Here is a 13,402-nt window from a genome sequence, read left to right as displayed (position 1 = left end):
CGCGAAAAACCCCAAACTACACCCGTGTTTTTTTGCGTACCCTCCGTTCCTGGGACTTTATCTATTTCAGCGATCAAGCCACCCCGCCACAACAAACATTGATGTATTAAACGGCGTTGTGTCGGATTTAATCACTTTTGGATTTAGACCATGAATCACAAATATGTTTAAAAAAACTGACTGTATGACCGGCAAATAACAATAATGAGGGAAACTTATCTAAAGGTTCAATCCACCGAACTGCTGATGAAAGGAAGGAAGGAAAATGCAAAAATTAAGAAATCCGGGTTCGAGGAAGTATGTAGAATCCCAAGAGAAAAAATATATAAAACAAAGTTAGAACTTTATAGGGACACTTGGAAACATGAACAAATTTGAGAAAATTAGCCTAGAAGCTCCAGAACGGACCGGAGAATAACGAACGTGAGCAAAGGAAAAACGGTGGATCGCCGCACTTTGGACCCTAGTGTGGTGCCGTTTGCAGAGCGCGAAAGGTCAAAAGGTAAAATCGCGGACTTTGGACCATGGTGTGGTGCCGTGCGCAAAAGGGTGCGCAAACCCAGAGCCGTTATTAAACCCCTCATATCCCGAATTCTGAATTGTTGTTACTGGTAACCGGGCGTTCACATTTACTAGAAATTTGGTGGGACGAACGTACAAATCTACTGAGCTAGCCGCACGAGTTTCGTAGCGAGCAAACGTAAGAAAATAGTTCGTTACAGGACATACGGTCAGACGCACATGGCTAAACGATAAGATTGCTAGAAAATTTAAAACAGTGTAACGATTGGTTAGAGCGTCGTGAGCTGCCCCATGATTTTGTTTCGTAAAATTGTTAACGCGGTAAAATACTGCTGACTCTGAATTTTATGAAGGCTCATTGCAGTTTCTGCAGCCTCCCTCTAACCTACCTATTGTGTTGGTTCCCCGGCGAACTTCGGTAATGACTTTATTACTTCAAGAGTGGTTTTACATTTTACATTTGGGTCAACTTCTTGAATTTTGTAGTCCTCTACTATGTTTGCATCTGTAGCTAACTTTTCTTCTAATTCTTAATTTGAATTAATTTATTACTTAAAATAATTATTTATACCCGTTACTTGTAGAGTAAAAGGGTATACTAGATTCGTCGGAAAGTATGTAAGAGGTATAAGGAAGCGTTTCCGACCCCATAAGGTATATATATTCTTGATCAGGATCACTAGCTAAGTCGATCTAGCCATGTCCGTCTGTCCGTATGAACGCTGAGATCTCGGGAAGTATAAAAGCTTGGCTATTGGGATTTGGCATGCAGATTCCTGAGCTTCTTGCGCAGCGCAAGTTCGTTTCAGCGGGGTGCCACGCCCACTCTAACGCCCACAAACCGACCAAAACTGTGGTTCCTAAAGTTTTGATGGTAGAACTCAAATTTTAACTGAAATGTATTGTTCTTATCAATACCTACCGATTGGCCCAAAAAAAGTTTGCCACGCCCACTTTAACGCTCACAAACTTCAAAAAATCGCGAATATGAACACGGATATCTCGGAAACTATAAAGGATAGAGATTTGGGATATCAGATTTAGGTTCCGTAGCCTTGTACGCAGCGCCAGTTTGTTACGCGAATATGCCAAGCTCCATCTATCGCCCACAAACCGCCCAACCCTGTGGAGCCCACAATTTGGATGCTAGATAAAAAATTTTAACTGAAATGTTTTGGTCTCATCAATACCTATCGATTGATCCACAAAAAAAGTTAACCACGCCCACCCTAACGCCTGCAAGCCGCCAAAGCCGGTGGCGCCCACTACTTTCATGCTAGAAAAAAGTTTTAACTTAAATGTATTAGTCTCGTCAATACCTATCGATTGACCCAAAAAAAGTTTGCCACGCCCACTCTAACGCCCATAACGCTTAAATCTGCCTACCGCCCACATAACCATATATTGAGATCGCGGGTAGGTGGCGCATTCCAATCTCGCTTTGTTGCTCGCATATCTCCATTTCCCTTTGGTCCCTTAAGCTGGGTAACGGGTATCTGATAGTCGAGGTACTGTTGCGTTCTTCCTTGTATTTACTGTGAAAATCATCACTCAAAGTGACAAAAAATATTCATTTTTCGTATTTTTAAAAACGAAAAAACAAAGTTTCAACTTTGGCTTCACATTGTAAGACATAGGACCATAATTCTTTCATTCTCTAATGCAGAATTGTTTCTACTTTCGCCACATATGACCCTTATTGAGCAGCTCTCTTTGTTTTGATTTTATGTTAACTGTTCTCAGTTGCATGGTTCTTGTTATGCTCACTTAATAACAACTTAAAGAGAGCGATCCAACTGAACGCTCGCAGAAGAGCGAAAAAATGAAAGACTCATCCTAAACGGTCTTTTGTCTTCAGTGCCAGATGCACCGGTTGTCCCCTTACAACAAGGTACCGTCTGGAGGACCATTGGCGTCCTCAAACTGGCTCACGTCATCAGTCTAGGCCGCATGCAGCTACTCATCGACCAGGTAGCAAACGTGGCTATGGTAATCACCGATCAATACATTGGCGCACTGGTTGGCCACTATCTGCAGCGCGCTTTGGAAGGAATCTCACGCATGGATAGCGCACCAACACGGAGACAACGCTCAATCGATTGGCTAGGATGAGAGGACAGCCTGGCAAGGAACAACAATCAGCAGATTCGAATCAACACTAAGTTGTTTGACTCAACGCACGAATCGCTCCAGAAGCTGAACGATGTTATCGGAAGAGTCAACGCAATAGACGGGGACTTCCACGTTACGACGGCCGTTCTCCACAAGGCAATTATAATAGCGGACCAGGTCAACGAGATACTGAGAGCCTGCCAACTAGGAAAGACTGGAGTGGTCAACACGAATCTCTTGGATCACGACGAGATCAACATGATAATGGCGGAGGTGGACAGCCTCCCTTATCAAAACGTCGTTGAGGCAGTCGAATTATCCAGGCCTACAATCCTTACAAACGGGACTACTCTTTTGTACATCCTGGCGACGCCCAAAGTAGTGGACAGGAAGTACCGATTGATTAGGATCTACCCAACGACATTCGACGACAAGCAAGTTGTGCTAAGATACACCACACTGGCGATGGACAGCCTGGAAACATACGCCCTCCTCGGAAATTGTGTATCCATTGGTAGCACAACAGTCTGCCGATAAAAAGAACTTGTTTAAATTGGAGGAGGACAGTTGCATAACCAGACTATTGAAAGGAGGCTAAGCGGAATGTGACTACCTGAGGACCATCCAGGAAACAGTGGAGTTCATCGATGACGGCACAATTTTTTAACAATCTTCAATGGAACAGTATCCACTCCGGTCAAGAAGCACCACTTAGAGGGCTCATACGTCGTGCAGTTTGACAACGAAACGATCACAATCGGCGACCGGAACTACAGCAGCTATTCGTCAACACATCTGATGGCAATGCCAGCCGTGCTAACCCAGATAAAAACAAGGGAGAACGCTATAGTCGAGTACCTCGACTATCAGATACCCGTTACTTAGCTAAAGGGACCAAAGGGAAATGGAGATATGCAAGCAGCAAAGCGGGATTTAAATACGCCACCTACCGGCGGTAGACAGATTTAAGCGTTATGGGCGTTAGAGTGGGCGTGGCAAATTTTTTTTTGATCAATCGATAGGTATTGACGAGGTCAATACATTTCAGTTAAAATTTTGTATCTAGCTTGAACATTGTGGGCGCCACAGGCTTGGGCGGCTTGTGGGCGTTAGAGTGGGCGTGGAAAAGTTTTTCTTAGATCAATCGATAGGTATTGACGAGACCAATACATTTCAGTTATCTAGCATGAAAATTGTGGGCGCCACAGGTTTAGGCGGTTTGTGGGCGTTATAGTGGGCGTGGCATATTCGCTTGACAAAATTACGCTGCGTACAAAGCTACGGAATCTAAATCTGAGATCCCGATTCTCTATCTTTAATAGTTTCCGAGATATTCACGTTCATACTTACGATTTGTTGAAGTTTTTGGGCGGCTTGTGGGCGTTGAAGTGGGCGTGGCAAACTTTTTTTTGGGTCAATCGATAGGTATTGATGAGAACAATACATTTCAGTTAAAATGTTTGTTCTAGCATCAAAACTGTAGGAGCCACAGTTTTGGGCGGTTTGTGGGCGTTAGAGTCGGCGTGGCACTCTGCTGAAACAAACTTGCGCTGCGCAGGAATCTCAGGAATCTGCATGCCTAATCCCAGTATTGTAGTAGGTATAGTTTCCGAGATCTCAGCGTTCATACGGACAGACGGACATGGCTAGATCGACTCGGCTAGTGATCCTGATCAAGAATATATATACTTTATGGGGTCGGAAACGCTTCCTTCTGCCTGTTACATACTTTCCGACGAATCTAGTATACCCTTTTACTCTACGAGTAACGGGTATAAAAACACCGAAGCTATAATTTGTTTCATATTATTTTTCCACCAATTTTCCGATCTTTCCTATGGCAGCTATATGATGTAGTCGTCCGATTTCGATAAAATTAAATTCGAAATTCAGAACTAATTAAAAAATGTTATTTCCAAGCGTAGGAGGTTATATGCTAAAAAACACCAAAGATATAATTAAAAAAAATTTTTTTTTCGATTATTCCTATGGGAGCTATAAGATATAGTTGTCCGATCCGGCTGGTTCCGACTTATATACTACCTGCAAAAGATATAAGACTTTTGGGAAAGTTTCAGCCCGATAGCTTTAAAACTGAGAGACTGGTTTGCGTAGAAACGGACGGACAGACTGACAGTTGGACATGGTTAGATCGACTCGTCTAGTCATGCTGATCAAGAATATATATACTTTATGGGGTCGGAAACGTCTCCTTCACTGCGTTGCAAACTTCTGACTGATATCAATATACCCTCTGCAAGGGTATAAAAATGTGTCATAATCGTCTTCTTCTTTACAGTCAGCACTGTCTTAAGATTCTTCGGCAGGTTTCAAGTCGCTTGATAACAATACTATGACTTCTTGTGGTAAAGCAAGTCGCTTATGTTTTTTAATACGCACGATTGAATTCATCGATGAAATTTTGGTATCCGATGTCTCCATTACTCTTCGGAAAATATTTGTGAAACCACAAATTCTGCTGTGCCTCCTTGCATAATGAAGTCTATCGAATTTATAAATCTTACTTCTTGCTTATGCTGCCTCCAAAATATCCAGCTGGATGAACTGAGTTAAGGAACTGAGAGATATTTGTCGGCAATAAGTGCCCCAGTTTTATGGCAAAGTTTTTCAAATTTTTCTAGGTTTTGTTATTCTCGAATTGCACAATACGGATTTTTTGTGAAACTTGATCTAGAATAAAAGCCAAAGCCTCCTCAACGATAGATCGCACAGGATGTTTAAAGGGATTGCTTAACAACTTCCTAATGGTTTTGGCTTCGCTGGACTGAAGGCAAGTACTTTTAGTATGATAGCGAGATCGATAAGTTCCCGTCTACGAGCAGCTTTGCTCACCGCTTGTACCAGTAATTTCGCTCTTTGAATTTGAACATGTTCCATCGTTGTGCTTCTCGTGCTTCCTGCGCATTAGGGTGTCACGTCCACTCTAACGCCCACAACCGACCACAACACTAAAACCCGTCCAGCGCCCACATTTTTAAGGACCTTTAACTTACTCAATGTCGGTCAAAATTGTCCTTAATTTCTGAGCCCCTCACTTTAGGGTTCTAGAAAAAATGCTACAAAATTACATCCTTCGATGTACAATGGTGGTTATGGTTTTAAAAACTAAATTAAGAAAAAGACGCCTCTACATGCATCTAAAATATTTCGAGGCTCATATTTTCCCTTAAATTTTTAGAATGAATGAAGTTAGAAATATTACTTAAATGTCAATAGATTGTGATTAAAAATGTTAAACTTTTTTTTTAACAATAAGCCTCTGCGAGCCCCTTCCAGAGCATGCCCCATATATAAGCTAACGGCACAGCTATTCCCCCTACCCTCATCGACCTCACGCAATTTTCGAATATCATGCCAGCAAAATATCCACTGGCCGCTTAAGTCTCGCCTTTCCCCGGCCCCCGTGCAGATTCATCCTTCCAGATACCCTTGACCCTCACGATATCCGCTGTCTGTTAAGCATCTGCACATTTGGGCCAGCAACAAACCAGCAAGCGAAGCAGTGCAGCCTTATAACCTTCTAAGCTTGGATATAACATATTTTTATTAGTTTTGAATTTCGAAGTAAATTTTATCGAAATCGGACGACTATATCATATAGCTGCCATAGGAACGATCGGAAAATTGGTGGAAAAATAATATGAAACAAATTATAGCTTCGGAGTTTTTCAACATATAACCTCCTACGCTTGGAAATAACATTTTTTAATTAGTTCTGAATTTTGAATTTAATTTTATCAAAATCGGACGACTATATCATATAGCTGCCATAGGAACGATCGGAAAATTGGTGGGAAAATAATATGAAACAAATTATAGCTTCGGTCCTTTTTAACATATGACCTCCCACGCTTGGAAATAACATTTTTGAATTAGTTCTGAATTTCGAATTTAATTTGATCAAAATCGGACGGCTATATCATATAGCTGCCATAGAAACGATCGGAAAATTGGTGGGAAAATAATATGAAACAAATTATATCTTCGGTGTTTTTTGACATTTATCTTATACTATTGGGAATATCATTTTTTGTATTTTTAAATTTAATAATTATAGCTGCAAGGGTATACAAACTTCGGCTTGCCAAAGTTAACTTCCTTTCTTGTATAATACTGAAATCGAAAATGAAAAATTTGAAGAACTTTGCCATTAAACTTACTATTGCTGACAATTATCCCTGGCTTCCAATGACACTAAGCAATTTTTAGAAAACTCAGTTCATCCAGCTGGATATTTTGGAAGCAGCATAAGCAAGAAAGTTTTATAAATCCGATAGACTTAATTATTCAAGGAAGCACAGCAGAATATTTTCCAAAGAGTAATGGAGACTTCGGATACCAACATTTTACTGTATTGAAATCGAAAATGAATGAAATAACAAAAAAAAAATTAAAAACTTAATTTTTTTTGTGGCTGGAAGAGGGTTGGGCGACACATCCACGTTCAAGTTTAAGAGTTATTAAGCTATCCAAAAAAAAATTTTGTTATCTAAAAAAATTATTACTTTGGTGTTTTTTAACATTTAACATCTACCTGTATCGAAACTTAGCTTCCTGTCTTGTTATGTATAACTTTTACAAATATGGACGCCCCATTTTTTTTTATTATTATTAAATTATTTATTTTTTCGATGCCCAATATTTTGCTGAAACTTTTTTGAGTTTTTCTTAATAAAATATTAATTTTAAGTTTCTACATTTTATTTCTTAAAATTTGGAATGCTCCTTACAAAAAAAACAACATGTGTTGCATAAAAATTGGTTCGTTCGTTCATGTGACAACCCTCAAATAGCACATCATCAGTTCTGGGTGACATGTTATCAGGCAAAAACACTGGCGCTGTCGACGTCAGTAGAGAAGTCGGCCCAGCGAAGACTGCCGATGAAAACGGCCGGGCGAGAAAGACAAGCAGATATTAGTAGATTTCCCTCTCTTTCTCTTTCTTAAAATTAGTCTTCTTTGCCTTTAATCGGCCCTCGCATAGTCGGATTTCGGTGTTAACGTTATTCTCTCTTCTTGCTAATATGCTTTAGAAAAGCAAAACAAAACAAAAAATGAGAATAAAGGTTTGACTTCGCTCATTTTTTCAGCGGTAATCGACGTAAACGACGTTTTAACAAGTGCGTCGGAAAAGTTAAAGTTTACAAGTGCGTTGGGGAGCAGCGCTGGGATGTTTTTTCCTGTGAAACAAACGTAATATAAAACTAACATATATTTAAAACTTGTATTTATTTTCAGTATTATTAATCGACAGCCCGATCGACCCTGACAAATGTTTTTGCAAGGCGATCCAAAACACATTAAAAATAAATATGTTACAAAAACCAAACAAATAAAATACCGCAACATAAATTGTAAAAAAAAATGTATACAAATACTAGGACTTTATTAACTTCGCTCTCAGACCATCGCTTAGTTTCGAACTCCCTTTCAGTCATTACCATGGATTTAAACCGAACTTTTCAGTATATTTTTGGTATTTTAAATAAAATTCCTTCCCATTATTAACCTCCTATTTCTACACAAGTACAACAGATTTGTATACATAGGCTGGGGTGTTGTAGGCCTTGAAAATGGCCCGTACCCATTCAGTTTCTGTCATAATCATAACATTTAGTCACACCATTTAACTGTGACGTATGTGGCACTCCTATATTGCGGCACAAAATTGAGTAAACTGATCAATAAATACAACATAGTAGGCTTTTAACGTCTACTGTTGTGGGTGTAATTGGGCCACCACCGTCTAAGTGTAAAATAATCAAAGGCCTTTTAATAAGATTTTACTTTAAAATGTTAAAAATTTTAGTCTTGCTTGTTATTGACACAAGGTTCACAAACACTACCATCGAATGTAATATTATTTATTAAGTGTATGTCTTCAAACATGATATTTCTCTTTATCTCTGCTAGTTTTCCTTTTCTAATATGTCGCAACCTATCATGTTACAATTTATTTGTATACCCTTGGAGAGGGTAGAATGATTTTAGTTAGAAATTTGCAACGCGGTGAAGGAGACGTTTCCGACCCCATTAAGTATATACATATATTCTTGATCAGTCCAATTCTACGCGAATTAGTCTGTCAGTTCTAAAGCTATCGAAATGAAACTTTCTCAAAAGTCGTATTTCTATTGCAAGTAGTATATAAGTCGGAGCGAGTCGGGTCGGACAACTTTATCCTGTAGTTCCCATACAAATAATCATAAAAATAATGCAAAATAATGTTTTTGAAATTTTAGCCTCGTTTATTTTTGGCATATTATCTACTCTTAAGAATATACTTTTTTTATTCTTGCGCATTTATTACATTAAAAAAAAATTGGAGGACTTATCACATAGCTGTCAAAGGAACAATCAGATAGTTAATGAGATAATAATAGGAAAATAATTATATCTTCTTTATTTTGTAACATGTTCTCTCCTACTCCGGTATACAGCATTTTGCATTATTTCAGAAATTCGAATAAAATTTAATAAAAATCGGCCTACTATATCATAAAGCTGCAATAGGAAGGATCGCAAAATGAATTTTTTTAAATGATAAAAAATAGTAATATTTTGTTTTCGGCAATACATATACGCTAGTTAATTTAAATTTAAGATTATCTTAATATGTCTGATTATGTTTTAATTTTCTAAAAATCGGAAAGCTCTGCTTCCATAGGAACGACCTGCAGGGGTATATAAACTTCTGCTCATATTGCTCCCATAGAAACAACCTGCAGGGGTAGATTAACTTCGGCATGCCGAAGTTGGTTTCCTATTTGGTTTTTCAGTACTAATTAATGTATAATCCTATTGTTTATAACCATCTTTACTCTATCTTTAGACAAAACTTACGTCTTTATATGATCCATACACCTGAGTGATTCCCTCTCTTTTCGCCTCTCCTAATATGCGGCTCCCGTTGCGTGTTCGATGAACGATGGCGATCAACGACTCGTCCACCTCTGAGCTGATGGCATACCGGCTGCCAAGCGTAATTTTCTGCCCATCAGCAGCAAATAGGTCAAAGGCCACTTCAATACGCTCGCCTTGCACCGTGACCCAGTTTAGGTGGGGCAGCAGGCTGATGCCCATCCTGTGGGGATCCGCCACGGTCAGTATGGCACTGGGTCCATTTGTGACCTTATCGGAGTACGGCATGTTCCGGTCACGCAGAAAGACCTGAGTGCGGCCGACAGCTGCTCCCGTGGCCTTGTTTCCCCGCATGTAAGCAATGCTGGCATCCCCCACCTCCAAGAAGTACTGCCTGTTGTCGATGTCGTGCTGTCGGTCTATCTTGAGCTGCAGTGTGTGGAAAGAAACACAGTCACCGGCAAGGATGGTGATCTCAGATGGTTCAATAATAATGTTTGCTAGGACGCTTATGAAAACCTCGATAGGCCGCACGTGCCTGTACTCGGCCTGGGGCATGCCAATAGTAACCTTGGCGGTGCCCGTATTAATGCCCTCAAGAAGGATCGCGTACCCCTTGGTGCCCACGGCCTCGAACTTCTCCAGGGCGGGCGGCACAGTATGGTAAGGACTGTCTGTGAAAGTGACGTAGTGCAGTGCTGCGGGCTTTCTATTGCCGGCCTCCGAAATGTCCCAGTCAAACTCAATACCCTCCAAAGTGAAGAACTCGTTGCCCTGCTCATCAAAGGCGTGCAGCTCAAACATGGCGGGTGCCTCCTCTAGGTAAAGCTGACGGGTGGCAGTGCTCACGTGTAGGCTGGCGATGGTATCCACAATCACGTCAGAACGGAGAGTCTCGCCTGTTTTTACCTCCTCGGCCAATATGATCGCCATGTTTCGGCGCCCCTCGTAAGTACGGACCGTCACCACCGCCTGGTATGCACAGTCACTGAAGCCGTTATAGATGGGCATGACAGAAACTAAGTCCTGGCGTGAGGACGACCTGCAAGATACACCAAAGTAGGGTTGGGAAGTCGGCAGGACACGGGACAGACTTACCATTTGTAGCAGTTGACTTCGTCGACTTCTAGGGTGAAGTTAACGCCTTTCTCTTTAAATATAGGCAATAGCACGCGAGGGTGGTTCAACTTAGATGCATCAGCAGCGTTATTTGCTGCATGAATTATAAATATCAAACACAAAACAAACTGCATTTCGGTAAACCCGAAAATGCGCGCTTACTGAAACAAGGTTTTAACAATATGCTAGAGCTGGAAATAACATCGGCGATGTATCGATACATCGATATTTTCCAAAACTCGGGAAACATCGAGGTTTTCAATGTCGATGTTCGATGTTTCCTCTTTGCCCATCACTACTTGGCAGGAAAGAATCTTGGTAAGCTAAGCACATTTTTGATCAATTAAGTAAAATAAACTAAAATATACGTTCAAATTGGTATAGATTTCGACATATATTGGTGTTGGCGGCGCTTCGATATGGAGGACTTTGAAAGAGCAGAACAGCAATGGTAATTAGAGTAATTAGAATATGAATGTATATGATTTGTAATGTTTTTTTTGTCCAATATAGTTGCCTGTCAAGAGAAAGAAGGTACGGTCCCAAATAAGCGGAAGAAATATGGGCAATCTTCTGTATGGAACTATTTTGACAAATCGGCTGATGGCAAGACAGCCAAGTGCATAAAATGTGGTAAAACCTTCAAACAAGTGGCAATACGACAAACTTGTCTTGCCACTTAAAAGCGAATTGCCACAAAGACAGACGCCCTCAATTCTGTCATTCATTGACAAAAAATACGAACCGTCGTCGAACCGCAAATAAAAATTGGACAGTGCCTTATGCTACTACGTTACCTCAGACTTGCGCCCTTTTTCAGTGGTGGAAAATAAAGGCTTCCGCAATTTTGTATGATCCAAGGTATGAATTGCCTTCACGGACCACCTTAAGAAATGTTTCGATGGCAAATGCATACAATGAAAAGAAGGCCAAATTGTGCGCCTTTTTAAAAAACGTAAAGCGCTGTGCAATCACTTCAGATTGCTGGACCTCCAGGGCCAACGAGTGCTACGTTACTGTGACGTGCCATTTTATAACAGAGGATTTCCAATTGAGCAACGCTGTTTTGTCCACTGAAAAGCTCCTCGACGAAACGAGCCATTCTTCTGAAAATATTGCAAACTCTATACGCACAGTACTCGAGGAATGGAGAGTTTTAGGAAAGGTCACTGCAATGGTCACAGATAACGCCAAAAATATGATTAAAGCATGGAGATACTGCAAATAAGACATATTTCATGCTTTGCGGATTCAATCAATTTGACTGTCCAGGACTGTTTGGCTACAGAAAAAGTTAAGCCCATTCTTGAAAAGTTTAAGCGCATTGTTTCGTTTTTTAAAAGTAGCACAATTGCGTATGCCAAGTTTAAAGAGGCCCAGGAACGCGAAAGTCCTTATAGTTTAAAACAAGAATGTCCTACAAGATGGAACAGCGCCTATTATATGGTGGACAGAATTTTTGGACACAAAGGTTGCCATCGCAAGTGTGCTACTAAGCACGCCCAAATGGTTAATGCCGCTAACATCTGATGAAATATCCATTCTGGAGGATTTAAAGGCAATACTTTCACCTTTTGAGCATGCAACGGTACACACATCTTCGAGTACTTCTGTGGCAGTGTCTTCAGTGATTCCGGTTGTTTGTGGTATTTTACACAATCTGACAGGCATGAAAACTAATCTCCAGACTAAGGTGGGTCAAGATGTCTGTGATGACATACTTCAAGGGGTCAATAAAAGATTGGTCCCCTATGGAAACTGTACGGTAACACGAATGACCACAATTTTAGACCCTCGCTTCAAAAAGGAGGGATTTTGGAATACATTTAATTTCTCCCAAGGGGTTAAATCGTTGGAGGATGATCTGTCGCTCATAAATGCTCCAACAAAATCCTCTGCATTTTCAATCCCGCCAACACCAGAATCCACAGCAGAGTCCAACCTGTTATTCAGTTTTTTACAAACTAATCAAACTCAAAAAATTCAAATCGGTCGCGTGGATTCCATATTGGCTTTGCGAAAATACTTGAATGCGATTAATGTGGACCCTGCCCAAAACCCTTTGGATTATTGGAAGGTTCAAAAAATAACAATTTAATTGGTAGCCACCTTAAAATCCAATTTCTTCTGACAATAGATATCAAATGACGCCGGATTCAAAACATGCGTTTTTAAATACATCTGCGTACCGGCCACCTCTACTGAAAGTGCAAGGATGTTCAGTAAAGCTGGACTAGTTGTTAGCGAGAAGAGAAGCTCGCTAAAACCAAAAAATGTCAATATGATTTTATTTCTAAACAAAAATGATTGGATAATTTATATTGTTTATATTGTTATTTATTTTATTTTTAATTGAATTGTGATTTAATTTTAATTTATGTGTTGAACGAGTAGTTTAAGTTTCACTTTGAATTTGCAGGAAACAAAAACAGAAAACTATGGATCTCAAGTAAAGCATAATTTTTTTTATAATGAGCTTACACATTGGATTTATTTCTGGTATTCGTTTATAATATAATATGGGGTAAAAACATTTTTCAAAATTACACCCAAAAAAAAGTTCGATGTATCGATACATCGATGTTTTTTTTCTGAAAAACATCGAAACATCGATGTAGGTAAACATCGATGATTTTCCAGCTCTACAATATGCCGATAGTGATGGACAACAGCGCGACCGCAACGATATCGATAGAAAATACCATCTGGCCTATATGTATATAAATAACTACGACTTTAAAGTCTTTGGTGCTCAACAAAGCTTGT

The 13,402-nt window shown here is 40.0% G+C and overlaps 1 protein-coding gene across 7 annotated transcripts in view; it reads right to left on the bottom strand.

Annotated features, from left to right (window-relative positions):
- The window catches only part of LOC119562453 (nuclear pore membrane glycoprotein 210), a 586,123-nt gene extending 575,283 nt beyond the window's left edge, over positions 1-10,840 (bottom strand). For 3 of the 7 annotated variants that reach the window (XM_037875643.1, XM_037875645.1, XM_037875642.1), the window contains exons 1-2: positions 10,616-10,837; positions 9,500-10,559 (exon numbers count right to left, since the gene is read on the bottom strand). In XM_037875643.1, coding sequence (XP_037731571.1) covers positions 9,500-10,559; positions 10,616-10,770 — 1,215 coding nt within the window. In that variant the 5' untranslated portion in view covers positions 10,771-10,837. Of the gene's footprint in view, positions 1-9,499; positions 10,560-10,615 lie in introns of all 7 variants that reach the window. The other 4 variants (XR_005221847.1, XM_037875641.1, XR_005221848.1 and 1 more) reach the window with 3 other exon arrangements.
- Positions 10,841-13,402: the final 2,562 nt, after the last annotated feature.

This window comes from Drosophila subpulchrella, unplaced genomic scaffold (genome assembly GCF_014743375.2).
Source record: "Drosophila subpulchrella strain 33 F10 #4 breed RU33 unplaced genomic scaffold, RU_Dsub_v1.1 Primary Assembly Seq48, whole genome shotgun sequence".
Lineage (NCBI taxonomy): Eukaryota > Metazoa > Arthropoda > Insecta > Diptera > Drosophilidae > Drosophila > Drosophila subpulchrella.
Note: the sequence above shows the minus strand (reverse complement) of the source record. Positions and strands in the feature narration are given on the sequence as shown.